The sequence below is a fragment of the Sceloporus occidentalis genome, unplaced genomic scaffold (assembly GCF_023333645.1).
Source record: "Sceloporus occidentalis isolate IW3139 unplaced genomic scaffold, rSceOcc1.0.p SCAF_13, whole genome shotgun sequence".
NCBI lineage: Eukaryota > Metazoa > Chordata > Lepidosauria > Squamata > Phrynosomatidae > Sceloporus > Sceloporus occidentalis.
The window spans coordinates 13289488-13317022 of NW_028316993.1; the positions used below are offsets into that span (position 1 = coordinate 13289488).

General features: G+C 44.5%; 1 protein-coding gene across 1 annotated transcript in view; it reads right to left on the bottom strand.

Annotated features, from left to right (window-relative positions):
- Window positions 1-27535, bottom strand: part of LOC149305018 (potassium voltage-gated channel subfamily KQT member 4-like) — a 58796-nt gene that overhangs the window by 22323 nt on the left and 8938 nt on the right. The window contains exon 2 of the mRNA XM_089478461.1: window positions 2173-2263. Within this exon, the coding sequence (XP_089334587.1) occupies window positions 2173-2263 (91 nt within the window). The remainder of the gene's footprint in view (window positions 1-2172; window positions 2264-27535) is intronic.

The window sequence follows — 27535 nt, forward strand, 5'->3', positions numbered from 1 at the left end:
TCCTATATTCACCAGCCGCCAGCTTTCAGCCAACAGAAAGGGCCCCGTATTTCTTCTCCTCCACTTCTTTTCACTTCCAATTCCCTCTCCTCCCCCTGTTTCCCTTGTGCCTATTTTTAGATGGTAACTCCCTTGGGCCAGGGACCTGCCAACCCTGTGCTTTTTGCAAAAACGCCACGGATGCAGACGGCGCTATGGCCAGAAATACATATATAAATCGCTAATCGCAGTTAATGGATCCCTTGCCTCCACGAAAAATCAAATCTTTTCCTAAAGCCATCATACGGACACACTAAACACGTAGATGAACATATCTCGAAAAGCCACCTGATGGTTATTATTTTTAAGTAACAAGAATGGCCGGGAGAGGGATTTGTTTTGGGAGTTCGATGTATAGGAATTGGGGTGGGAGTAGTTTAACCTTTTCCTTCCCTAATGCAATCTTGACAAAAAGCACAGAGAAACCCCGTGATAAAGCCAAGGAGAAAAGATCTCACAAGAAAGAAAATGTGAGGAAGAGGTATTAAAGCACTTTCCCCAAATGCTGCAGTCCTAAGAGAAAAGGGAGGGCATTGACAGGGACAGACAATCAATCAATCAATCAAAATATGCATATCCCTTTATCATGGGACCTCAAGATAGCATACAATACAAATGATTTAAAGCACCTGCTTGACGAAAACCATAATTTAAACAGGACACACATGGTTGGAATCCATTATCATGCTATACAGTACATTACGCAACTTTACATATACTTAGCTATGGGGCAGAGGCACTAAGAAACCATGCTAGTAAATTGCAAAGATGTGTAACAGGATACCTGCAAGAGTGTCCCAAGGTGCATTGGGTTCACTGGCATTCCCTAGTTAGTATCCTGATGCACAATGGGATTAATACACAATGGGATCAATGCACAATGGGATCAATGCACAACAGGACTGACAAACAATGAAAACAAAGTACAGTCAGACCAAGAGACAGATGCGCAACAGAACCAATGCATAATGGGACCAATGCACAATAGGACTAATGGACAATGGGAGCAAGGGACTAATGCACAATGGGACCGAGAGACTGATGTACAAAGGGTCCAATGTAGAATGGGACCAACGCACAAAAGGGCCAAGGGAATAATGCACAACAGGGCTAACAGGGCCAAGGGACCAGTCCACAAGGAGACTGATAAACACCAATGCATAGGACCAGCACACAATAGGACCGACACACAACAGGACCGATGCACAATGGGACTGAGACACATTGGCCCAATGCACAAGGGGACAAATGCACAAACCAGATAAACAGATGAACAATGGGACCAACATACAACAGAAATGATGTACAACGGGACTCATGCACAACGGGGTCAATGTGTATTAGTCACATTGCTGGCTCATCTCTGTAGTAGCATTAACTGTCACCCTTTACTGGATACACACTTTACGGATCTTCTTGATTCAACCTGAAGTAATTTTACAGTGGAGATGCAGCCTCTGTCTTCTTCTGATCAAAACTTGGATCAGGGTTGCATGGTATAAATGTCCACATGTGGAATTAAACATTGATTTTGCTGGTGTTGAACAGCAACACTGCACAAACAGATGCTCAAACAGATGCTCAGTCCAATGCACAACTAAAGCAATACAACTGCAGTTCCAGCAGAGGGAGACTGGGATGCGTTGGCTGAGAATACTCATCCTTACACACAGCTGCACTTGTGGCACAACTTTACTTCAATCCCTGCTCAGCCCTGGAAACCACTGGGTGCCCTTGGACTAGTCACACTCTCTCGACCTCAAAGGCAACCCCCCCCTCTGAAGAAACCTGGCAAGAAAACCCAGTGAAAGGAAGAGATTTTAGGGTTGTTATGAAAGAGCAGCAAAGCTTGGGAAAGTTGCCTTTTTGGAGGACTGTGTGCAGCATCTCCCACTGGCTGCAAGTTTCTGGGATCTGTAGTCCAAAAAGAAGGAACTTTCTCAAACACTGCAGTGTAGTGATATTGCAAAAGCTTGCTAAACCATTGCAAAAATAAAAGAGGGTGGTCTCACCGGAAGCAGAGGAGGGAAAGGAGAAGATATACAGGAATGAAGAGGAGATTTGGGTGAGAAGATGGAAGAGTCGGAGAGATGAGGAGGGAGATAGGGAAGCCCACCTGTCCACCCCCCTTACCAGGATGAAGAGACACTGGTTGGCAAATTTTTGATGTTCTGGGATGGTTGAAAACACAGACAGGACCAGACAGCTGAAGACCAGGAGAAATCTGGAACAACAAAAGGAAGGGGACACACACATTAGGACATGCCAGGATTGCCACCATTCAAGATATTCTGGCTACCAGGTTATCCCTTGTTTTAATTCCCAGCTAGGCTATGGAAACCCACTCTCTCAGACTCAGAGGATGGCCATGGCAAACCTCCTCTGGACAAATCTTGCCAAGAAAACCCCATGAGAGGGTCACCATAAATCCGTAATGACTTGAAGGCACACGACGACGACAACAGTTTTTGAACTCCCCACATCTGACCATTTGCTACTCACTACATACACACGAAATCCAAGCTTTTGCATCTACTCAAAACATCTACTCAGAACTGCATATGGCACAGTTGGTCACCAGATGGCAACACAGAAGAATCAGTGAAGCTACAGAAACTCGGAGACTATAGGGACGGTTGCGGATTTCGTTTCAGTTTGTCTTTGGTAAGAATTTTCCTGTGATAATCCTGCAATTGTGCTATTGGTTTTCACACGACGTCATGTTCAAAGTGACATTATCCCGTGAATAATTATTATCACACAATTTGTAGAATGCATCCTCAAGAAGGACTTTGCCAACAAACTACAAACCCCCAAATTCCATAGGATGGAGCTGTGGCAATTCAAACAGTATCAAACTACATTATTTCTGCAGTGCAGATGCAACCTTCGGATTCCACAGACGCAACCATGGCAATTGGAGAGGAATCCTAGTGCTAGGATTGTGAGCCGTGAAAAAAGGGTCTTATGATAAATCTCTTCTTTAGATACAGGGACAGCTTGTCTTTTGGGTCCACCTTAGCCTTCCCTCGACCCTTAGCAGGGTTCAGAAAAACAGAATCCGCCCAATCCCCTTTCCACTATCTTGAGGGGCTAATAAACACACACACACACACACAAAATAAACTAAGCCAAGACCATTTTTACACATTGCCGCTCTTTCCCGAACGGTGGCCAGAGAAAACGCTGATTTCAGAGAAGCACCAAGAGACAGAGAGAGGCTCTAATATTTTTCATGGCTTGTTGGAACGGGCAGAATCGTGCCAGGATTTTAAATATTTAATTGCTTTATTTTATTTTATTTTTTAAAATCATAATAATAACAACTTTGTGGCAGCTCTCCAGGGAGCGGCGAAAGGAAGCATTTGTATGGCAGGGCGTTCCATTACTGAAGGAATAGCTGGCATTGCCAAGGATAACTAGCCAGGTTGGAGAGAAGCAGCAGGACAGTGGAAAAATAAAAGGTGGCTTTTAAGAGGGGCTTGGGTTTCTAAAATTGCATCTAAGGCTTCATCCGCACTGTAGAAACAATCCAGTTTGACACCACTTTAACTCCCATGGCTCAGTGCCATGTCCCGGTTTCTCTTTCCTCCTCCCTCTTCCCCCCCCCCCCCCAGTTTACTTCAATTGGTGCAAACTGAGTTCGAACGGCAAAAGCTGTTTGCGCTCAAGGTGTGTCTGCACTGTAGAGATAATGCAGCTTTGATGCCACTTTAAATCACCATGGCTCCATCTTTCATAATCCTGGGATTTGTAGTTTTCTGAGGCACCAGACCTCATTGGCGGAGAAGGCTAAAGGCCTTGCAGAGACACCCCAACTTTTGTATCTCTGAGGATTTGAGGCTTCAAATCTTCAGGGATGCAAATCTCATAGGCAGAAAACCCATATTCTGCAGCTATGGGTGCAGAGTTCATCTAGTTGAAAACATGAGAGATCATTTAAAAGCCAGACAATTCTTTGGTGTTTTGGAAAGCTCCCATTGTAGAGTCAGAAAACTGGAGCTCGTGTATCCCCAAAAGGCATTGGCGAGAGAAAAAGGATTTGAAAATTGCACCGCACTGAGTCTGGGAAGGCAGTATTGGAAATGTAACCCGCATCCTGGATCTCAATCATGCCGATTCAGATGGTTTCTAAAAACTGAATGAACAGAAAAAGAGAAAAGGAGGAGAGAAAACCCAGGCATCAGCCAAATAAGTCAAGGTCTTCCCATATTTTTTTCCCAACTGACAAAAGGGAGGATTTGTGACCAGAGTCTCAACTCAAGGAGTGAGAATGTGATCCTTTTGCATGATGCATTTTCCCACCTCATCTTCTCAGCGACAAAGCTGCGGAAAACAGAGGTGTTTGGGGTTGTTGTTTTTTAAGTGTCTACCGAAAATTTCAAAAGATTGTGGTGATGGGTTCAGACCGAGAGAAGCATACACAGTCCTCTCCTCTTTGAGTGTGTCTACATCAGAGCAACCGGACATCCTCCTTTTCCTGGACATGTCCTACATCTCAGCCTTCTGTCCAGGAGGAATGCCAAAATGTCCTTCATTTCGAGCATGACTCAAAAGCACAAGTTTATATTTGTATTAGTGTTTTCATCTTTTATTTGGTCAGGCCCTACATTTTTCTCGAACGTCCCACATTTTGCAGTGCATTTGTTCTCCTTTGCGGTTAGGACACCTGGTCACCCTGGTCTACGTTACCCGGTTATAACAGTTTTATCCCACTCCATGACTCCTGTGGCTGCATCCTATGGACAGGGATGTAGCCGGGGGGGGGGGGAGGTCCGTGGGGTCTGGACCCACCCCTTCCATTAGATACTATGAATGGTGTGTGCCACTGCACCACTGCACCCAAGCTCCATTATAATGGTGGCACTTATTCTGGACTCCCCATTTCCAAAATCCTGGGTACATCCTTGCTATGGAAATTGTGCGATTTGGAGTTTGGTTAGGTGTCTGGTTAGACTTCCCTGCTAGAGAGCTCTGCTCCAGAACTTGTTGCTGTGTGCCTTCAAGTCATTTCCAGCTTATTGGGCGTGAACCTATCCTGGGGTTTTCTTGGCAAGATTTGTCCAGAGGAGGCTTGCCATGTCCTTCCCGTGAGGCTGAGAGGATGTGACTTGCCCAAGGTCACCCAGTGGTTTCATGGCCAAACTGGGAATTGAACTCTGGTCTCCAGGGTTGTAGACCAACACCTACCACCCTCCTTTAAAATTGGTGGGATTGAGAGAAAGGCTTCTCCAGAGGATCTCATAGCTCAGGTAGATTTGTACCAATTGAGCGAAAAGAAGGGTGCAAAAATAAAACAGTTCTTATTCTGTATCGCACAATTCATTTTGAACCACACTGCATTTGGGAGACCACTCTGCAATGGAATACACAAAGAACAAAGACAAGAGATATGTTTCCAAGTGCCCTGTAGATGATCTTTATTTTTTGTTTTGAAACAAGCTCTTGTTTTAAAAATGATTTTAAAAAGACCATCCAGAAAGCACTTGGAAACATCTCTCTCCCTTGTTAAATGAAGAGTTGCTTCTTTTTTACAAGTTGAATGTAATGACAACCAACAGGTTTGGGGCCCTTTGGAACTACATAAAGGGAGCAAATAACTTTAAAAAGCAACCTCTGAGCTTTGTTCTGGCTCATGACAATGAAACATGGACTGTTTGTTCCACCGCAAAGCATCTTTGATAATTAGTAATTAAAGATGTAAAACCATCTCCGCCAAACAGAGGTACACTGTCCGAAAGGACGGTGCCTTTCCCAAAACAGCCACAGACTCCAAAACTGGGCTGCTTAGGAGTGTTAAAAACTAAGTGACTTAAAATATTTCTTTCTTTCTCTGTTTTTAACCCAATTGTCCTTTTTAAAAAAGCCAGAAGAGGCTTTGGCACAATTAGAGAAGAAGAAGAAAAAAAGACAAAGGAAAACAAAGATTGCTGAAGACAAAGGAATGGATGTGTGCAAAAAAAAAAAAGTTTTTCCCTCCGATCCAGCAATTCTAAATATGGAACAGGGCAAAGAGACTGGGGCCACCGGCTTGCATAACAGCAATGCAAAGACCATCCATCTCCCAGGGCAGCTTTCTGCCCCCAAAGAGCCAGCGGCAGCAACCACACCAGGAGGCACATGGGCGTGTGTGAGCGGTTGGCAAGACATTTTGCAAAAGATGGGGCACAAAGCAGCTGGAAGACTGACTCTTGCTCACGCCACTCAATGCATCAGTAGCCACAGATAGATTCACACCAGTTAGTGTTAGGGTTAGGAGTGAATCATAGAGCTGGAAGAGACCTCAAGGGCCATCCAGGAATACACAATCAAAACACCTCCAAGAGATGACCATCCTGTCTCTGTTATAAACCTTCAAAGTAGGAGACTACACCACTCTCCAAGGAAATGTGTCCCACTGTCAAACAGCTCTTACCATCAGGAAGTTCTTCCTAATGTTGAAGTGGAATCTCCTTCCCTGTACTTTGCACCCATTGTTCTGGATCCTATTCTCTGGAGCGGCAGAAAACAAGCTTGCTCCATCCTCAATATGCCATCCCTTCCAATATTTAAACAGGGCCATGCTATCACCACTCAACCTTTTCTCCTCCAGGCTAAACATACCCAGCTCCCTAAGTTGGTCCTCTTAGGGCATGGTTTCCAGACCCTTCACCATCCTCCGGACATGCTCCAACTTGTCAGCATCCTTTTTGAATTGTGGTGCCCAGAATTGGACACAGTATTATTCCAGGTGAGGCCTGAGACCAAAGCGGAATAGAGTGGGACTGTTACTCAACAGGATGGCAACCATCCTTTCCTCGGGGGAAAGCCAGGCAGTGGAGGACCCTTGAAGTAGTTCCACACCTGAAATCCTTTAGTGGGCCGCATGCAGCCCTCAGGCCATATGTTGTGCAGGCCTAACCTAGAGTTACATGTGTATACGCTAACAGGGTTCCAGACTTGGCCTGCCTCTGGGCTGGAGATGGGAGCAAGAGAGAGAGAAAGCATAACAGAAGCACATAGTGAACACGCTTGGTGCTAGAGTAGTTGCATTCATCCCTTGAGAATCCTCAGGCTCCCTGCACCGTACCCTTTCCCAAGTTCAGCCGAGAGAGAGAGAGAGAGAGAAATGAGAGAGTTCCAAAACAGCTTCCCCAACAAAAGAGACCCGCCAAGATGAATCAATCAGCCTGCTAAAGATAGCAAAAGACAGGCGAGGAGGGAGAAAGGGTGGCAGGGAGGAGGAGGAGGAGAAGAAGGAGACAAGATGCCATCCCAATCGCCCCTCTGCCATGGGAAGAAAAACAATTGTGAGCCCTCTCCCCCTTCTTCTGACATTGAGCTTCTCTTTGCTGCTGACATGAAGGATTCCAGTCGAATCAGCTGTAACAGGAGTAACAAGGGGCCTGAAACTAACTCCCAGCAAGAAAGACGGAGTGGAGAAAACCTCTCCAGTGGCAGCTCCCTTTCTCCCAATCCCTTCTTTTTTCTCTCTCTCTGCCATCCTTGTGCCAAGCTCAGACCGGCACAATTCCTGACCTCAGGTGCCAGCCCTCCTGGCACTCCCGAGAGAGCTTGGAAAAGTTACTTTTGTATGGGATTACAACTCCCAGCAATGTCCCCTTCCCCAAGCCAGTGGTTGAACGAAGTAACTTTTCAAATCTCTGGACTTAACCAGAACTTTTAGACATGGGAAAGCATGCAAAGAGCCTTCTCGGTGGCTGCACCCAGGCTATGGAGAGTGGTGGAGTCTCCTTCTTTGGAGGTTTTTTAACAGAAGCTGGATGGCCGCCTTTCAGGGGTGCTTTGGTTGTGTATTCCTGGATGGCAGAATGAGGTTAGACTAGATGACCCTTGAGGTCTCTTTTAACTTTATGATGCTATGATTCACTTTACTGGCATCAAAAAAGACATCTATATGAAGGTAAATTGCGATGTTACACAAATATCTTCCATTGATGATGAATCCATCTGTTTGGGCCCAAACAGACAGGCCAAAATAAAGCCGCTTTGGGTCACTTTGGAGGTATGCTGTTTAGATGATGCATGTGTCCTACAAGGCCGGAAGCCGCACTAAAGCTATGCTCCAGTCCTAAGGACTTGAATTGAACTTTGGCGCAACTTCTGACCTCTTAAGATGTGTGTGTCATTTAAATAGCATACCTCAAAGTGATCCAAAACAGCTTTATTTTGGCCTGTCTGTTCAGACTGTTTAAAAGGCCAAGCAACCAAATAGCTAGAAGAGTCCCAACACATTACAATTAATATTTTAACTAGTATTATCTCCTTAATTTTCATAATTATTTTCCTTGGTCCCTAATCTATTTTTGAAAAGTTAATATTTCTCTCACATATTTGCACACAACACACACACACACACACATCCTATCTGTTAAACGCCAGCAGGAAAGCCCTTTTGATCTAGGTAGAAACAAACCCCACAACTAAACTTAGCTGCACCCTTAGGGCTTGAGGCTTTTCAGTTTGGGTTTCTCTCCTGGCTCAGCCATTTAATTTCATGAGATGAGATTCCAGCCCTTGCCGACGGTTCAAGGGTAAAGTGAGGGGGGTGTTGTGTTTGTGAGTGTGCATTGACAACCCCCTCGCACTATTGTAGCCAGACCACCTCTCGCTTCCAAAAGGACGAAGGAAAAGAAGCAAACGGTCGTGATCTCCTCCTCTGAGCTTGTCACGTCAGCAAAACATGAGAGGTGTTTGGGTAGCGGGAAGGTATGTGTCAATGGTAGAAGGAGATGAAGCAATGGAAAATGGTTTGCGGGAAAACAAACTACCTACACACACGCACACGCACCAAGAGGGGAAGACAGAGGCCAGGCTCGCCAACAGCAACAGAGGATATGTTGGTTTGGGAGGTGACTGTATTGGCATTTATGTTTTGACAAGAAACGTGGAAAGAGATGCAAAACAGCAGCCGGTTCACCTTCTCATTAACTCATGCGGCAGAACTCACACCTTGGCTTTTCCAGCCCCCCATAGCTATGCAATGGGGCTTCAGAGGGTGACATATGGCTCAACCTAATATGCAGAACTGCCCTGATATCTTGAGCAATACTGGATTGCAGCCACCGATTTTGCAGGATTTTCAGACAGGGTCCTTTCCCAGTCCAACCTAGAGTGATCCTGGAGGTTTATCACATGGGAGGAATTTCTCTTAATTTTGAATGAAAAGAACGCATTCATGTGAATTCGCTAGTTTAGCGAATTTACCTGAATTCAAATTGCATTCAAACTGACTTCCCATTGCCTGAAAATAGCTTGCCATTGCCCGAAATTGTGTGTGATCACCTCTCACGCAATAACGTGAAACCCCATGATTGCTTTCGGACTGACTTCCCATTGCTCAAAATTGCGTGTGGTAGTCTATCACGCAATAATGTTAAACCCCATGATTGCGTTCGGATTGCCATTGGATTATACTTCCAATTTCCCTTGTCTGATAACATCCCTGGAACCATCTGCATGCAGTTGTTGCATAGTTGGCCTTCCACATTTGCGGCTTTGACTTTTGTGGAGTCGATTATTCTGTCAGACGTTGACCATAGGGTTGTGCTGGAGAAACTAAACGTTTCTAGAGAAAACACTTCTCATGGCATGCGTAGGTCCTCCAGCATGATTCTATGGTCAACTTGTGGCAGATGTTGACCACAGAGTTGCACTGGAAAACCTGGAGATTCCTAGAGAGGTTTTCTCTTAAAGACCTATAAAAAGAATTATTATTATTTTATTTGTGGCTTTTTCACGTTCATGGGGGTTCTTGACCCTGAACCCCAGCAAATGTGGAGGGACCACTGAAGTTGTTTGCCTTCAATTGCTACTGACTTTTGGTGACCCTCCCAAGCAGAACCTATCACTGGATTGTCTTAGCAAGATTTGTTCAGAGGGGGTTTACCATGGCCTTCCTCTGAGGCTGAATGTGACTTGTGCAATACTTTAAGCCAATGCAACACCATTTATCAATGCTAAGGGCCCTGTCTGCATGGGCCAAATAAAACAGTCATCAGGGAGAGACTGGGTGATGCATGGCCCCAAATTCCTGGTTTTGGTGCAAACAGACTGGACTAAGTCTGTATAACTCTCTTCAACTGTACTAAAATACCTCCCTGTTTTGCTCCAGATCTTCCCAGAGCCCTGCGTTCCAACACCCGCCAGATGTTTAAAAGGTGTCCCGCTGAACTCCTCCATGCCAATTGCTCTCTCTGAAGTCAGAACAAGGTGCCCAGCCAGACGATCATTGCTGGGCACCTCTCAAAGCAAAGCAACATGCCATGGCGGCAGACATGCCAGGTGGCACAGCAGGACATGGGTATGAATAGCTGCCCAGTTTCAGAACAGAGGGTCTTTGTAACAGGGAAGGGTTTGGAAAACTCCAAAACCAGACTGCCTCCAGACTATCCCTGTCAATGCAGAGAGAACCAAAGTCAGTTTGACCAAAGACCAATGTGGGGAATGTGTGGACCATGGGCCACATCTGCCCCACACAAGAGACGTTTTTAAAGCCACCAGATGTGTTCTTCTCCCCTGCCAATGGACCCAAAACCAGTCCTCATCCTTGGAAACCTCCAGAAGAGGTGGTTGGTCTTCCAAATCACACACAGCAGACACACACACACACAGACACCAGCCTCCAAAAATAGCCAATGCCCTCCCAGTCAAACTTAGTGTCACTTCCAGTCACTTGCAGATTGGACTTTCTGCTGACCGCATGGGCCTTGAACTCCAGCACAAGTTTGCAAGGATGGACATTTCCCTCCTCGACCCGCCACAGTTGAGCAAAGGTGATCTGCCCCGAAAGGAACCCTGGAAAATTCACCTTCTTCCAGACAACCCTGCCTTTCCCAGAAATGACAACCTCTCGCCTCCTACCTAATAGAGAGAGCTGTAAATAGTTTGCTACGACTGGAGACGAAGGGACCCTAATCGTATATCCGCGTCATCATGGCGAGAGCTTTGGCCAAAGCTCCAGGCACGCTTAATGCTCCCCCAAGAAATGCAGAAGGACTCTCTTTTCCCCTCTTCAATTATTAACAAGCCCCCTTCAGTCTTCCCAATCAGCATTTCTTGCATTAACACTTTCCAAACAGGAGCCTGGAGGCAGACAAGGCAACTTGCAGCTGGGTGGGCAGAAAGAATTAAGGGAAGATGGAAATCCCATGTGCAAACAGGGATGGGAGACAACACTGCACATCGTCCAACCGTGGCGATTTAGCAGGACCAGTCCCAATTAATCCTCTGCTATCCCACTTTTCCTGCTGCTTTTAAAACGTCCTGGTTTCCCTCTTTGCTTTCCACTTTCCCCTTTTGTCCCCGCCTTACTTCCATTGCTGCAAACTTTATTATTATTATTATTATTAACCTTTATTTATGAAGCGCTGTAAATTTACACAGCGCTGTACATGCAATCTTTTTAATTAGACGGTTCCCTGCCCTCAGGCTTACAATCTAAAAAGACATGACACAGAAGGAGAAGGGAGTGGTGGAGGGAAAGGGTAAGAGGTCCAGCAGTTCCTCTCTACCTCCGAGGCCTGGACCAAGGCAGATGGACTGGAGGGAGGGCTTGGCTTCAAAATGGAAGGTTAATCTTCATCCAGGGAAAATACATACTCTCAAGTAGGATAATACATATACAATACATAGCAATACAGGAAATGGTTCTGAGTTCAAAGAGCAAAAGCACAGTCGGCCCTCCTTATCCACAGATTTTTTATCCACGGATTCAACCATCCAGGGCTTTAAAATGTTTGGGAATATATATATATATATATATATATATATATATATATATAATTTCCAAAAAGCAAATCTTAATTTTACTGTTTTGTATAAGGGACACCATTGTACTACTCAAAGATCCAGCCTGCAAAATCAGTATGTAAAGAGATCTTGTGGCACCTTTGAGACTAACTGAAAGAAAGAAAGAAGTTGGCTGAATGAGCTTTTGTAGCCTTCAGTCTGCTTTCTCAGATGCATTTGGTCATTTCAATATAATAATAAAATAATAATAATTTATTAATGCGAATGGGGTGAAATTGTGATGGTTTCATGTGCTACTTTTGGCATAAAGACCTCCTCTAGACCTAAAATGAGACAGAGAGTTTCCAAAATGTGGCAAAATCGAAGCCAACATGCAAAAGAAAAAGAGAGGAATGGGGAAGGCATTGTTTAGGGATAGAGATTTTGGATGAAGCATGGAAGAATTTAGATGCACCCCTATTTTTCTTACTCTTCTTAGAAATGAGGGGGGTTTTTTTTGTTCCTTTAAGAAAACAGCCAGGTAAGCCTTCCATTTATAGTTAAGTTTAAGAGGCAAATGCAATTGCACTTAATGGCGGTTTCGGTTTTTAATCAGATGAGCTCAGGACTTCTGGACGTCAGCAGCAAAAGGTGATAAAGAAAATCCCAAAACTTAGTAAGCAAAGTTTGGGAAGAAAGGAAATGAAAAAAGAAGAAGAAAAGGGACTCAGGCGCCACTACTCAGCTACCAAGAATATCGATATTTTTGTTGCGATCCGCCGGATGGAGAGGCACAACTGGCATTTCAGGGTTGGTTTTTACGTACGTCTTTTCTCTACATATCCAAGGATAGCAATGCAAAGATGCCCAGAAAGGTAAACCAAAGAAGACTGCCAGGCAGCATGCATTGAGTCAACACTTTTGTAAGTTCCACTAAATTCATTGGGTCTACTCTACTTGGGATGAATAGCTGAATTTAGCAGGCCGGCTGCTGTTCGTTTATGGCAGCAGATTCTCAGCTTGCAAAACTGAGGTCCAAAACACACTGCAGAAATAATCCAGTTTGAGGCCACTTTCCAGTCAATGTGTGGAGATACACAACTTTAAAATGCCGTACCGAGAACTAAACACAGTACTCCACATGAGCCCTGACCGGCGCAGAATACAATAGGACTATTGCTTCCCTTGACTTGGAAACTATGCTTCTATTAATGCAGGCTACAATGGCATTCATCTTCTTTGCTGCAGCATCATACTGCTTGCTCATGATCAACTTGTGATCAACAATTACGTGTGTGTGTGTGTGTGTGTATAATTTTAGACAGACAAATAATACAGTGGGACTTCAGTATCTGCTAGGGTTTGCTTCCAGACCCAGTGGATACCAAAATCCATGGATGCTCAAGTTGCATGAGATACAATGGGGTAGTAAAATGGTGTCCCTTGAATAAAATGGCAAACTCAAGGTTTACTTTTGGGGGTTGAGTTGATGGGTTTTTAAAAATATTTTTAAGCCATGGATAGTGGTATCCATGAATAAGGAATCCTTGGAGGCATGCAACAACAAGAAGTAAGAATAAAAGTTAGCAATAACAGAGCGCCACCTCCATTAAAAGACCTTTCCAAAGCAATCAGTTACAAGCAGTGTGACTCTGCAATGACCCAAAACTGGACTTTCGCCCATCATTCTGCTTCTCCCGTCTATTCGTCCCTCGCCCCATGGGATTAAGCATCCCAAGAAAAAGGGTCACATGAAGTACAGTACGGCATTTGAGAATCCTGCCATTAACTGGATCACCTGCTAAGCATTAGTGTCCTAAAACCTTTGCCGGGTGGTTCTTTTCAAACTGCGCCCTCCTAAATCCACGCAGACACGCACGCCGAGTTAGCGAAGGGTACTCTAAGCCGCTTAGCCAAGAGTCACATGGAGGCTATGGGTAACGAATGGGAACTTTTGCCTTAAAATGGAAAAAAAAATAATGATACTACAGGCAGCGTTGTTGGGAGGGTGAGGTGGACTGCAGGAAGATAAGTCACAGATGTTGCAAAGAAGGATGCCAAGAAGGAAAGGTTTTCCTCCTGGATACACAAACCAAGTCTGCACCTTGGCCGATGTGCCCCCTAAACGCGCGCACCAGGTTTAAGGATATCATCTATGAATAGCACAGGATTGTAGGGTTGGAAGGAACCCCAAAGGGCAGCTAGTCTAACCCCATGAAATGTCAATCTGGGATCCCCTATCGAATAGATCCTAGAGCAGCTCAGGTCAGACTTCTGATCAGCAGCCAAGATCACTAAACCGAGGCGGCAGTATTTGGGCTCATTGTACGTAACTCATCGGAAAAGGTAATAAGGCTCAGTAAAGTGGAAGGCAATAGGAAAAGAGGAAGACTGCACTGCAAATGGATTGATTCAATTGAGGAAACCACAATCCTGAGTCTGCAAGAGTCTGGAGGTCTCACATTTATAGGGTTGTCATAAGTCAAAGCCAACCTGATGGCCAACAACAACTTCAAGGAAATGTATTTCTGGAAAGATTGGCAGCTCATAGTAATGTACTGTATAGGGCTAACTCATTTGACAGATGTTTGAGGAACAGTGGTGTCACCCCATCTTAGGGTGTCACCCGGTGCAGTCCGCATCCCCAGACCCCTTAATGACACCACTACTCTCCATGGATAGCAATACGTAGAAAATTGATATCTCTATGTTGCTGCTGTTGTGTGACATAGAGTCATTTCTGACATATGGCAACCCTACAACAAACCTATCAAAGGGTTTTCTTGGCAAGATCTGTCCAGAAGGAGTTTGCCTGTGCCTTCCTCTGAGGCTGAGAGAGTGTGACTTGCCCAATGTCATTCAATGGGTCTCCATGGCTGAACGAGGACTTGAACTCAGGTCTCCAGAGTCGTATTTCCATGCTACAGTGGGGGAAAACAACCGTTCCTCCAGCTTAGTGTCCCCAAACCATCACTTCATGATCTTGCACTAAGTGTTCAAAACGTACATATATCAAGATTTCTGGACCTGTATGCTTACCTCCCACACCGGAGACTGTGAAGTCAGACAGAAAGAACAGCCAGAATAGGGAGAAAAGACTTTACAAAGGGACAGATCTCCAGCACTCCTTCTTTCTCCAGCCAAGAACTGGGGGAGGAAAAGCCGGGTTTGGGGTTGTTTGCTTTTCATTCCTCTCCCCCTTGGTCTTTTCACAACTAATGACCAAGAGAAGAAGAATGACACATATGCAAAGCATGTCTCTAGCATTCATCTTCATTAGCAGAGTTTTAGACAGCATGCTGGCTGATGATTTGCTCCGACGGGTGTGAAATCTATGGGCTCCTGAACTGGGAACCCAAAAGAAATGGGACAGGAATATCCCTAACCCATTCCACTTCACCCTCTTGACCAGATGGAAACGTCTGCAAATTAAGTATGACATTCCCTCCAACTGTGCCGATTTGTCTTCCCACTTTTCCAGCTGCTTTTAAAATGTCCAAGTTGCTCTCTTCTCCTCCCAGTTTACTAGCCAGCTTTTTTAAAACCCAATTTTCTAGACTTATACATGAGTATACACAGTAAGTCACAATCTGTTGTGAAATTTGGCATCGTAGCAATGGCAGAGTGCTTTACAGACGGACACACAACGCATAAGTACTTGCAAGCAAGTCCTTCTGAGTCTCTAAAAATCCCTCAAACAATTGTGCATCGAATATGCAAATAAGCAATGTTTCTGTAACTGGGTATTTTGTTTTAATTCTTTCTATCAGACCCATAGCTGTATAATATTATTATTGGTAAAACGCCATCAACGGTTAGGTTCTGTTCTGTAAATATATTAAAAGAAATGAACTTGGCTCCCCGGATTAACCTTTCCAAAAAGTTGCATGCTATTTTCTATGTAAGGAAGAGCAGTCGGAAACAGAGTTCAAGTTCTGTTATGAAGTTACATAAATAAACCACTCCATTGAGCGCATTTATGCCTTGCCTCAATTTTTTTGTCTTCCAAACGATACAAAAGGGGTTGCCAAATTTCTACCAATGCCCATCCCACCAGTCTCTTTTGGTGCATACATATGTCAGAGGTTCGAATTGCGGTTAAACTTTCTCATTGATCAACTTTATGACCTCTATTTCTCCCATTAATATCTGGCTGCCAGAAGGAAGTTCCACGGTGAAATAAAGTTTTTATTATCAGCTCGATCTTTAAACAAGGCCAAGATCATTATTTCTGCCCTCTCTGGGATGCTGCAATGTAGCCAGCGATTAGTTGGATCATGTTTTCCTTCATTGCAAGAAGATTTTGTAAGAATTGCCGGCAGAATCCCGTATGACCATTACGTTCTGTGTACCACCGAAACTGGGTTCTGGCCAGACCCCCCCAAACTTCAGTTATGTTCAGGAGTCGCAAGTGCAACTGTCCTGATGTAAAATATTGGGAAGCTGGTGTGATGGGTTACACACTAAACATGGCTCTTGCATATACAAGGGGATTGCAAACTCAAGTGGTGAATTGATGCTGGAGAGGTGGCAGTTGTTCCAGGTTGAATTTAGCTGTAACAACAACCTTGGGATTATTTAAACACCAAGTCAACACACAGTGTCCCATCCAAGTACTAGCCAGGGCTGCCCCTGCTTAACCTCCAAGATCAGACAAATTCTGGTGCTTTCTGGGTATATGTGTGTATTTGCTTTCAAGGCAACGTATAGTGTCCCCATGAATTTCAAAGGGTTTTCTTTAGCAAGGAATCGTCAGAGGTGGTTTCGCCAGTTGCCTCCTCTGAAATAAAACCTATAGCACCTGGCATTCCTTGGCAGTCTCCTATCCAAGTACTAGCCAGGGCTGACCCTGCTTAACTTCCAACAGGATCTGGTGCTTTTGGGGGATTTTGACCCTGTTTGTATGAACCTTTGAGTTGCCTGTCAACTTATGGTGACCCCATGAATTTAAGAGGATTTTTCTTAGGCAAAGAATACTCAGAAGTGGTTTTGCCTGCTCCTTCCCCTGCAATAAAAACCCACAGCACCTAGTATTCATTGATAGTTTACCAATGAAGCATCTTTCGCACCCAGGGCCACTGCTCGAATGCAGCTCCCTCCTTCTGCTCATTGCAGCAGCTCTTACATTCTGCTTTCGCTTTCCCCGGCTTCCAAAGCCAACTAACTCCGTTGTCACACAACTTCCTTTTTTAAGAAAGAGAGCAACCAAGTGAACACTTGGTAGAATGTTTAATCTCACAGTAGATCTGGATGTATTTTCTATGGAGCAGTGACAGCACATAATAGATTTGTAAAACTTATGTGGGAACGGGGGCAAAGAGCAGGTCAGAGGAAAGGCATGTTGCATGGAACAGCCGGACCTATATAGTATCCACAGATGTCAACATGAACCTAACAGAAGCTTCCAAGGAACGGAATTCTTCCTGCTATTTTCTGGCTGAAATTCTCTATTCTGCATCAGTGTAGCATAGTGGTTTGAGTGTTGGACTAGGATTCTGGATACCAGGGTTCGAATTCCAGCTCAGCCATGACACCCGCTAGATTACCTTGGGCAAGTCACACTCTCTCAGCCTCAGAGGATGGCAATGGCTAACCCCCTCTGAAGAAACTTGCCAAGGAAACCCCAGGATAGGTTTGCGTTAGGGTCGCCATACTTTGGAGGCACACAACAACAACAACAACAACAACAACAACACAACCTTTCCAGGTGCAAGACTCATAAAATCACAACTGCTTTTGAGTTGATGCAGCCTAAGTCTTCTCTTCTTCAAGCTAAAGGTACCCAGCTCCACAAGCTGTTCCTCATAAGGCTTCGTTTCCAGAGGTTTGATCATTCTCTAATGCAAGGGGATTTTGTAGCACTTTGGAGACTAACTGTGCAAAAGACATTGTAGCATGAGCTTTCGTAGACTTGGTCTGCTTCCTCAGATGTATGGAGTAGACCTAAGTCTACTGAGCAAGAAGACCGAAGTCTATGAAAGCTCGTGCTACAGCTTCTTTCACATAGTTAGCTTTAAGCTGTGACAAGTTCCCTTTGGAAACTGATATTCCAGACCAGCACGGCTGTGTCCCTGAATTCTTCCTTGATCATTCTGGTCACTGTTCTCATCTCCAGTTTTCCATCTGCATTCCCAGAACCCTTTGAAATGTACCTTGGCTTTTGGACTAGGATGCAATGGTTCTTTAGAACTCCTGGAGGTAGACCGTTTTAAAAACCACTAGTTTAGATCGAAAAGGACAAACCAGGTCACTTTGCTAGCCAGTCAATGGCTCCTTGAAGACCCAGCCCCATCGCGGCTGAAAGCGTGGTTCAGAAAGAGACCAGTAAATAGTCAATCTGGCCAAGATTTGGGCTCAAGCATACTCCAGCCAAAATCCACATTTGGCTTTCCAATTCCCAAGCCAGAAGAAGGGGTCTCTCTCTCTCTCTCTCTCTCTCTCTCTCTTTCTGCTGGCTTGCCTGGAAAGCAGCTCTCCAGTCCCAGGAGGACTTTGAAAGGCAGCCTGCCTCTTGTATAAACAGCACGTCTTATAAATCCACCCATCCCTCGCTCGGCCGACCTTTATGGAGAGCAGAGAGAAGGCAGCCGATCCGCTCCAAAAGGATATAAATACCCCTGCTGCCACGATCCCAGCATTTGTTTTCCCCGGTCACCATGGCATTGGGCGGCTGCTGTTGTTTCTCCTGCCGGGTGTTACACTCCAGGCCTCTCCAGGCTGCCTGACAGGGCACCCAAAGCTCGCCAATGTTCGCCAAATGCCAAGGGGAAACCTGCAAACCTGTGCTCACCGGCTAGGTCCAGAGCAGGCCGCTTGGCCTTCTGCTCTGGTGCAAGCCCTTCTTGGCCATAATCCCAAGAGTCAAGACCTAGGTGGCATCTACACTGCAGAATTAATGCACTTTGATATCACTGGAACTGCCATGGCTCCCATGCAATGGAACCCTAGGATTTGTAGTTTAGTGAGCTATTTTGCCTTCTCTCTGGCTGCACTCATGCTAAGATGGTAAATGCTGGGGACCAAAGCCAGAGGCCAAGATCTTCTCAGCTGGTCTGAACCAGCATCTACACTGTAGAAATAATGCAGTTTGACACCACATTAACTGTCATGGCTCCATCCTACAAAATCTTGGCAACTGCAGTTTGGTGAGGCACCAGCACTCTTTGGCAGAAAAGGCTAAAGACCCTGTAAAACTACAAATCCTATTATCCCATAGGATGGAGCGACAGTTTGAAGTTTAAAGTTGTGTCAAACTGCATTACATCTACAATATAGATGCTCCCCTATTGAATCCATTGTTGAATGGGGAGTCCACAACACTGGTTCAATGGGCTACTCTATTTGGGACTAATATTAGACTTCAGGACAGATCAACCTTCACTGTTGAGGTCACTGTCATAGCTAGACATGGCATCACTCTCCCACAAGAGCACAAAATTGTGTGGAGAAGGGAACTGTATGGATAGCCTTCTCCACAAATGTACCTGCTGCCCTGAAACCACGTGGCTTCATTGATTCAGAAGGAAAGGTGGCATATAAATATTTTAAATATATAAATAAATTAACCTTTCCTTTGGCAGTCGGGCATCTCATCCGTCCATCCATCATCCAGCGACGCTCCCTCGCAGGGCCTGGGACAGGCTGGCAAGAAAACTCAATCACCGCCTCTGATGGGACCAACTGCCACCCGGTGTAAATATTTCATGGCCAGTATTCAGAGTAGCTCCCTCCTTCATCCTTGCCCCCATCCATCAAAAGCGTCAACCCCATAAAACAAAACGAATGTATTATTATTATTATATTTTTAGCTGAGCTGAAGGTGCACAGGAGACCGGCGTGGTACAGAGTTTCTTTGCACCTTTGCTACTTAGCTAAGTAGACATCAAGGAAAAGGTGATATAATAATAGCCAGAATGCAGTTGGGGGATTAAGTCTTCATAAATGCACTTGCATCTATGAGAATTAGAATTGGGAAGTTTTGCAACCATTGTATCCAAAAGAGAACTGATGTTATGTTATTATATAGGAAACCAACAAAAGTCCCAAACTACAAAAAACCCAAGATGATTATATAGGAAAGCCAGCAAAGTGATCAATGCATATTGCAACTGATACACATTGGGACAAATCACATAGATAATTCGAGCCAATGTATTATATTAGGCCTCAGTTCCAGACTAAGACCAACATGCACTTCATACTAAGGATATAATTCCTTACTAAGTTTCTTCTCGAAGTAATTTCAGCAATTTTCTTCCTGATGCATGAAAATTTCCAAAAACAACCATATTCAAAGATTATTTGCAATCTGGGACTTATTCTGTGCAAAATTCGCACAGGATTGTTCTGTCCAGAAAGCAGTATTTTCTGCATGGGAAATAATAATATGTCCATGCAGAAATATTAATTCCCATGCAGAAAATGTTTTGGGTGGGTTTTGCATAGAAAACACTGTTTTCTGTGCCAATATCCAGATTTTATGCAGAATGAATCCTCACTTCCAGCATTTTCCTGGGCATTAATTCGTTAATTTTCTGGGCATTAATCACCATCGTCCCTGAGCGCCCATCTCTCTGCCATCTTGTACAAAGTCGCAACAATGGGACGATCACATTGGGTGATGTCTCCCCCGAACATGGAAGGAGAATAAAAGTTTTTATAGCTCTTTCAGAAGGGATTTCAGTAGCCCCATTTGTCATCCGGTTGGCAGTTCCGCCGCTACCAGGTGGTTCTTTATAATTAAGCATCGCGCTATTCTTGTAACGCATGCGAGCCAATGCCGTCCAGCACTTTTACACCCTTCTCCTCCAATGCTAAGCGGCACCTCCCCGCAAATAGCTGGAGGATCTGCTCCATTTTCAAGGCAGTTCTGATGAGTAAGCTGGTTTTTATTTTAGCTTCCTAAAAAAGCATGTGTGCAGTGGCTCCAAAGACCCTTTCCTCCTGCTGCGCCTTCCCCACATGGGGCTTGAACCTTTGGCTCAGTACACCTGCAAGGTGGCATGTTCCTTCTTCTACTCACAACAGAACATTGCCCAGCTGCTATACTATATTGCAAGGTTGGAAGGGACCCCATGGACCAACTAGTCCAAATGTGGGCAAAGTCTGGTCCCTAGATCTCACTTTGGCACACACCCCACTAGTTCCTATTCTTAGCCTTAGAACAGCGGTTCTCAACCTGTGGGTCACAACCTTTTTGGGGGTCGAAAGACCCTTTCACAGGGCTCGAACCTAAGACCATCGGAAAACACATATTTCTGATGGTCTTAGGGACCGAGACACCGCAATTTTATGGTTGGGGGTCACCACAACATGAGGAACTGTATTAAAGGGTCACGGCATTAGGAAGGTCGAGAACCACTGCCTTAGAGGTTGGCAATGGCAAACTCTCTCTGAAACTTGACAAGAAAACCCCATGATAGGGTCGCCTTAGGGTTGCCGTAAGTCAGAAACAACTTGAAGGCACACAACAACAACAACAACAACAACAACAACAACAAATATTCAGTCTCCCACCAACCACCATGAGAATTTGGGAAGAAAGTACATCTTGGTAGACTGTGCCCCACAGACTGAATTGCTCATCTCTGGCTTTTCTACTTGATTGGAAGATGCTGCCCAAAATTTAATACCCACAAATCCTCAAGTCTCTCCTACCCATTCTCTACCCGAAGAGAAGCAATTCCTTAACACAAGAATCCAAAACCAAATCTGCTGAACTGGTCACTTTTGCCCATTCAGAGCTGCATTAATATCTCGAGCCCCCGGGTGCATGGCTAGCGCTTGCGAGGGTGTGCGGCTTTCATTAAGCGACGTAACAGATGCGCCAATAAAAAGGCATGAGATTTTCCCCCGGGGACCACTAATTTGCTCCCTCCCTGAACGCCCAAAGTCCAAAAGGTGAACTTTTTAACAAGAGGCCCGCTAAACATACATGCATCAAATCAGTGTTAACAAGGAGAGGGAAAGGTAAGCCAAAAAACTGTAAAGCAAACAGGCCTTAACGCTAATAGTCAGGGAGAGAACAAAATCCCTTTCTGAAGAATGGGGTCGTGGAAACCTTGGGGGGGATTGAAATGGAGGGAGGGAGATTGGGTCGCAAGACTTATGCTTCTCTTCTCGGTAATTTGCTTGGAGTCAAATTGCTCTTTTTAATGAAAAGGAAATTTTGCTGAGCCAAAGTCTTTCTCCGCATGACCCCTCACCGCCACCGCCGCCGCCCCCCGGCCGTCTCCCTATGCCACAATGTCCAGCAGTTTTAAAACCATTAATAGTAAACCCTGCTAGACATTTTTGAGGAACAGAGAGGACCTCATAATATCAACAGGTGAACCTCCACCAAAAGGAAGGAGAAGGAAGGAGGTAAGCCAGGGGTAGGCAACTTTTTTTGCAGCCTCTCAGGATATATCTTGGGATATATTTATCTCAAATTAAATTCAGAAAAAAATGTTTTGCTGGAAATGCTTTCTATTATGGAAGGACATGGGGCAGCAATGTTTCCAGGACATGTCTTACATTTTAGCCTTCTTCCCAGGAAGAAGTCTCAAATATCCTCCATTTTGAGCAGGACTTTATATTTATATGAGCATTTGTAGCTTTCATTTTGCAATGGCTTATGTTTTTCTTGAATGCCCTACATTTTGTGGTGCCTTGTCCTCCTTTGTGGTTAGGACATCTGGTCACCCTGTCCTCACAACCAACAATCCTATGAAGCACGCCAGCCTAAGAGAATGGAGCGGGCCTACATTTGTCCAATGAGCTTCATATCATCATAGCATCATAGAGTTGGAAGGGACTCTAAAGACCACCAAGTCCAGTGATTCCCAAACTTTAGTCCTCTAGGTGATTTGGACAGCAACTCTTTGAAGCCCCAGCCAACTTGACCAACTTGACCAACAGTCAGGAATACTGAGAGCTGAAGTCAAAAACACCTGGAGGACCAAAGTTTGGGAAGCACTGATCCAACCATGCAGGACTACACAAGCAAAGCATTTCTGGGATATGGCCATCCAACTTAGGTTTAAAGACCTCCAAAGAAGGTGAGTAGTAAACCTACTTCCAGGTTTAATACTACAATTTGAAACAGCTATCCAAGGTGCTGTACCTTTTGGGGTGGGTAGGCTATACAGATAGCCCTTCATATTTGCAGCTTTGACTTTTGTGGATTTGATCATTTGAAATTTTGATGAATATTGTTCTCTCTAGGAATCTCCAAGTCCTCCAGCGCAATTCTGCCAGAAGTTGACCATAGAGTTGTGCTGGAGAACCTAGGAGTTCCTAGAGAAAACACTTCTTTAGGCATTTGTAGGTGCTCCAGCATGATTCTATGATCAACCTCTGGCAGATGTTGACTATAGAGTTGCACTGGAGGACCTGGATATTCCTAGAGAGGTGTTCTCTTAGGTAAAAAGAATAGTGTTCTTTTATTTGCGGTTTTTCCACATTCACAGGGATCCTTCATCCCTAACCCCAGCGAATGTGCAGGGACCACTGTAGAACATTGCGTAGCTCCTGCAAAGTTCACAAAAACACACACACACCAATAGAGAGCCCCACGACTCTCATTCGCATCCGCAGGTGCCCCAGAGCTCTATAATTCTACCAGGCTTTCTCAGCCCCTTTCTTTCAGCCTGACAAATGAGAAATAGCTCTTTAATCCACATTAACTCCTCACGCAAAAGTGTACGAGGGGAATACCTCCTCATCACATCTTCCGCAGGATCAAGGGGAGCAGCAGAAACGAGAGCCTTCGACTGGAGTTATCGATTCCCAAATGGCAACAGTATTTTTAGCAAGGTTGCCGCCCTGGAAAGGGGAACAAAGCTTTAATAGCGTGTCACCCGGTCCACCTTTTTGCTCATTAGAGAGGCACCTCTGGCAAAAAATATCTGGTGGGTCCCTGACATTTAATCACCGATCACCCGAGGAGGAGCTGGATAGAGAGAAGGGCGTGATCCCGCCAGAACAATGCTGCTCAAAATAGGAGAAAGTGTGGCCCCAACCTGGTTTTATTTCAGTCTCGGCTCTCGGCCCACAAGAAAAGATCAAAAATCTCAAGACCCTGGGTCTGAATGAAATTTGGGGCACAACGCCTATTGAGAAGACCCCCATTAGCTACAGTGATGATAAGGGCGACTCATTGTAAATGCACAATACTTTGCATGAGGACTAGCAACTTGGCAAGAATGGGTGAAAGAGAAACTTAGCTTCTCATGCACCTGAAAACCAGCAACCAAAGCCAAGCACCCAATGTGGAGCTCGGTTTATACATTAATGGGCAAAGATCAGCAACAATCAGCGCACCATCTTTTGGGGGGTAGAATTTTTTTTTTGCATATTTATATATTCCTCCACCGAAAATAACCTAGTCAAGAGAGATGGAGAGAGAGAGATTAGAGAAAGACCCATAGCGCAGGGGAATCGTAACACCTGCTCTTTGATTTATAGCTTCCCTGCTTTCTTCAAAACCTGCCGCAACCTTGACGCTCCAAAAAAAGGATGAGCAATCTAATTAGGCGGAAAAGAAGGAAAGTCATCGTGGATTTGGGTACCTCGACTCAATGTCTCCTACATCGACGCACCGATCCCTTTGCTCCCACCCTGGGAACCCTGCAAAGTTCCTCGGCCTGCTGTCCCCCTTTTTTCCCTCGGTTTAATTACCCTTTCCGTTGAACCCGAGAAAGAAATGCCACCCCGTGCGATTAACTTATAGATCCTGGATGCTTTTGTGCGCTTTACAAAACAATTAGATGCGAGGGGGAAGGCCCTCTCCGCTCTCCGCTAACCCAATCACGCCTCATTCGCAGGCTCCCTAGCGCACAGGTTTCTAAGGCTGCTTCCCCTTCCGCAGCCACTTTTGATGAATTGTCCTGTCTCCTTTCTTGCAGGTTGCTTAAGAACGAGCTCACTAATGAAATTAACAAATGCGGATGCACTTGGTACGTGGCACACGCATTAGCAAAGCGGTGGAGAGAGAGGCTCCCTTGCTGTCACAGATCTCCACCACTAAGTCTCTTTGTGGGCACAAGTCAAAGTGGTGGGTATAAAGCCCTACATATTAGCGATGGGAAGAATCTGGAGAAATATTCAAAAAAGGTCAGACCAGAATATTCACAGTTTGGAACTTATTCTGCAACTCATCCAGTGATTTGTTGGTAGAAAACCAATTCAGGAGATCACTTAATGCTAAGGATATATATTGGCCCTTGGGTTTGGTTCCAGGGCCCCCCATGAATACCAAAATCTGTGGATCCTCACATCCCATTAAATATAATGGCATGGTAAAATGGCATCCCTTATATAAAATGGCAAAATCGAAGTGTGCTTTATGAAATTTATATATATATTAAATATGTTCAAACCATGGATAGTTGAGTTCATGGATACCGAATTCGTGGATGCGGAGAACCGGCTGTAATTCTTCAAAAGTAGTGACAAATAAATTCAGCCATTTTCTTTCCACTGTACAAGTCTTCAAAAGCCATGCAATTTGAAAAGGCTATTCGCAATGCGTGACGTATTCCATGCAAAATTTGCACAGGATTGGTTTGTGCAAGAAACAGCATTTTTTTTCACACAGAAAATAATATATCTACACATCCATTTCTTTTTTTTTTCCTGTGCAGAAAATGCTGCTTCCTGAACAGAAAAGGCTGCAGTTGGGACTTTACTCTGTGCAAAATTCGCATGGGGTTGATTTGCACAGACAACAGCATTTTCTGCACAGAGAAAGCTGTTCCCTACACTAAAAATGCTGCTGTCTGTAAAAATATTATTTTCTACAGAAAAAGCTGTTTCTTGCATAGAAAACGCTGTTGTCTGCGCAAATCAATCGCATGCAAATTTTGTGCAGAGTAAGTCCCAAACAGGAAAAAAATTCAGTTTGACCCTAAAAATATTCCTCACCATTGCTAGGCTATCCAGGGGCTTCTGGGCCTTGCAACCCTACAACATTGAAGGACTTCCAGATTCCCACTCTCTGGGCTAATACATCCCCTACTCTCTTGCTACATAGGTAGGCCAGGGGCTGATGGGACTTGCAATCCAACAACAGTTTGAGAGCTGCAGGATCTCCACCCCTGGTCTAAGACATGCTTGAGATCCTTGCAAGTTAAGTGAATCTGTGAATCCTGTATTGATTAGAGCACCATAAAAAACCCCAGCCTTGAGCCCCATACTGTATTTTACAATATCATTATAATCATTGTACGTTTTATGCGCAAGTCTTTGGCCACAATAAAATTATATTTGCCTAACTCTTAGCCATCATGGCACCATTTTCTGGCCCACTGCCCTCTGGACGTCCTAGACTACAGTTCCCATCAACCAACGGTGATGTGACTGGGGATGATGGAAACTGTGGGCAACTGTTATACCTAGAAGGAGCCAGGCTGCAGGAGCATGATGCTACCAATCTTTCATCATTCGCTTAGGGATTTGCATTCTAAATCTTTTGGAGCAACGGAAGTCAGGCAAGTTAACACTAATTGCTGTGCCTTTATCAATACTGGGTAAAAATAACATAAATCAATAGGAGCAACAAAAGATATAGGCCCTGAACCCTATTGTTTATAATGGTCACTCTGGATCGATTGTTGAATGGTAAGTCCCCACTTATGCAAATCCCGTTGCTCCTATGCTTTAATTGGGACTACTAACAGGGATCAAGCCATTTGTAGGGCAGTGATTCCCAAACTTTGGTCCTCCAGATGTTTTGGACTTCGGATCCCAGAATTCCTGACTCTTAACCAAGCTGGCAGGGGCTTCTGGGGGCTGAGATCCAAAACACCTGGAGGACCAAAGTTTGGGAACCACTGTATGTAAGGAGACATGCGGCTGATGTAGTCGGGATGGTGAAACACATTTGGCTTGTTTGAAGCATTCTAAGTTTATGCCCTCCTGATTTTGACCTACGAAACATTGGTTCCCAAACTTGGGTCCTCCAGGTGTTTTGCAAATCTGCTCCCAGAAGCCCCAGTCAACTCGGTCAGGAATGCTGGGAGTTGAAGTCCAAGTCTTCTGGCATTTGGGGACCACTGTTAATAAATACCTGTATGGCTTTTTCATTAGCACTAAACACAGTCAGGTATAGGCCTTGCTGTCTTTTCATAAACAGGTAAAGACTTTTGTTTCTTAGTGTCGGCATCTCTCCGGCGACAGAAGAATGGGCCTATATTGCAAAACGGTCATTTCCTTTTTAATAGTAGTCTTTAACTCATTTTGATTTTTGATTTTCTCTCTCTTTCAAACACAGACAGAGAGCGAAAGAGCACAATTGCTAGCAAATAAATAAGAATAAAACTTAATTAAAAATCTTGCTTTGATGCGCAAACCCATCAAATTTGCAAGGGCATGTGGACACACAGTATACCAATATGCCTCACAAAGAGACATGCCCAAAACACCAATATGTGGACTAAAAGCTTGCTTTTATAAGGTCTGCTTTTAGCATTCTAAGGCACAAACCCATCTAGAAACTTCCCAAAGGTTATGTAGTTTAAGAGTTGGGGGGCAATTACTTATTGATTTTTCTTTTACAGATTGGGACTCACCCTGAACAACACTGAAACTTTTCAAAGCTGCAAGCTTATATATCCTTTCTCCCAGGTAAATCCCACGAAAAACAGTACCTTGCAAGCATGCAGCTTCAGATCAAAAACAACCTCAAGTGGAATGAACTTTTCAGTCAAGAGAGCCACGTCTTGCAGCGTGAAAGAGATTAAGATTTAAATCTTTTGTTATTAAACTTAATCAGCTCCTCTCCAAA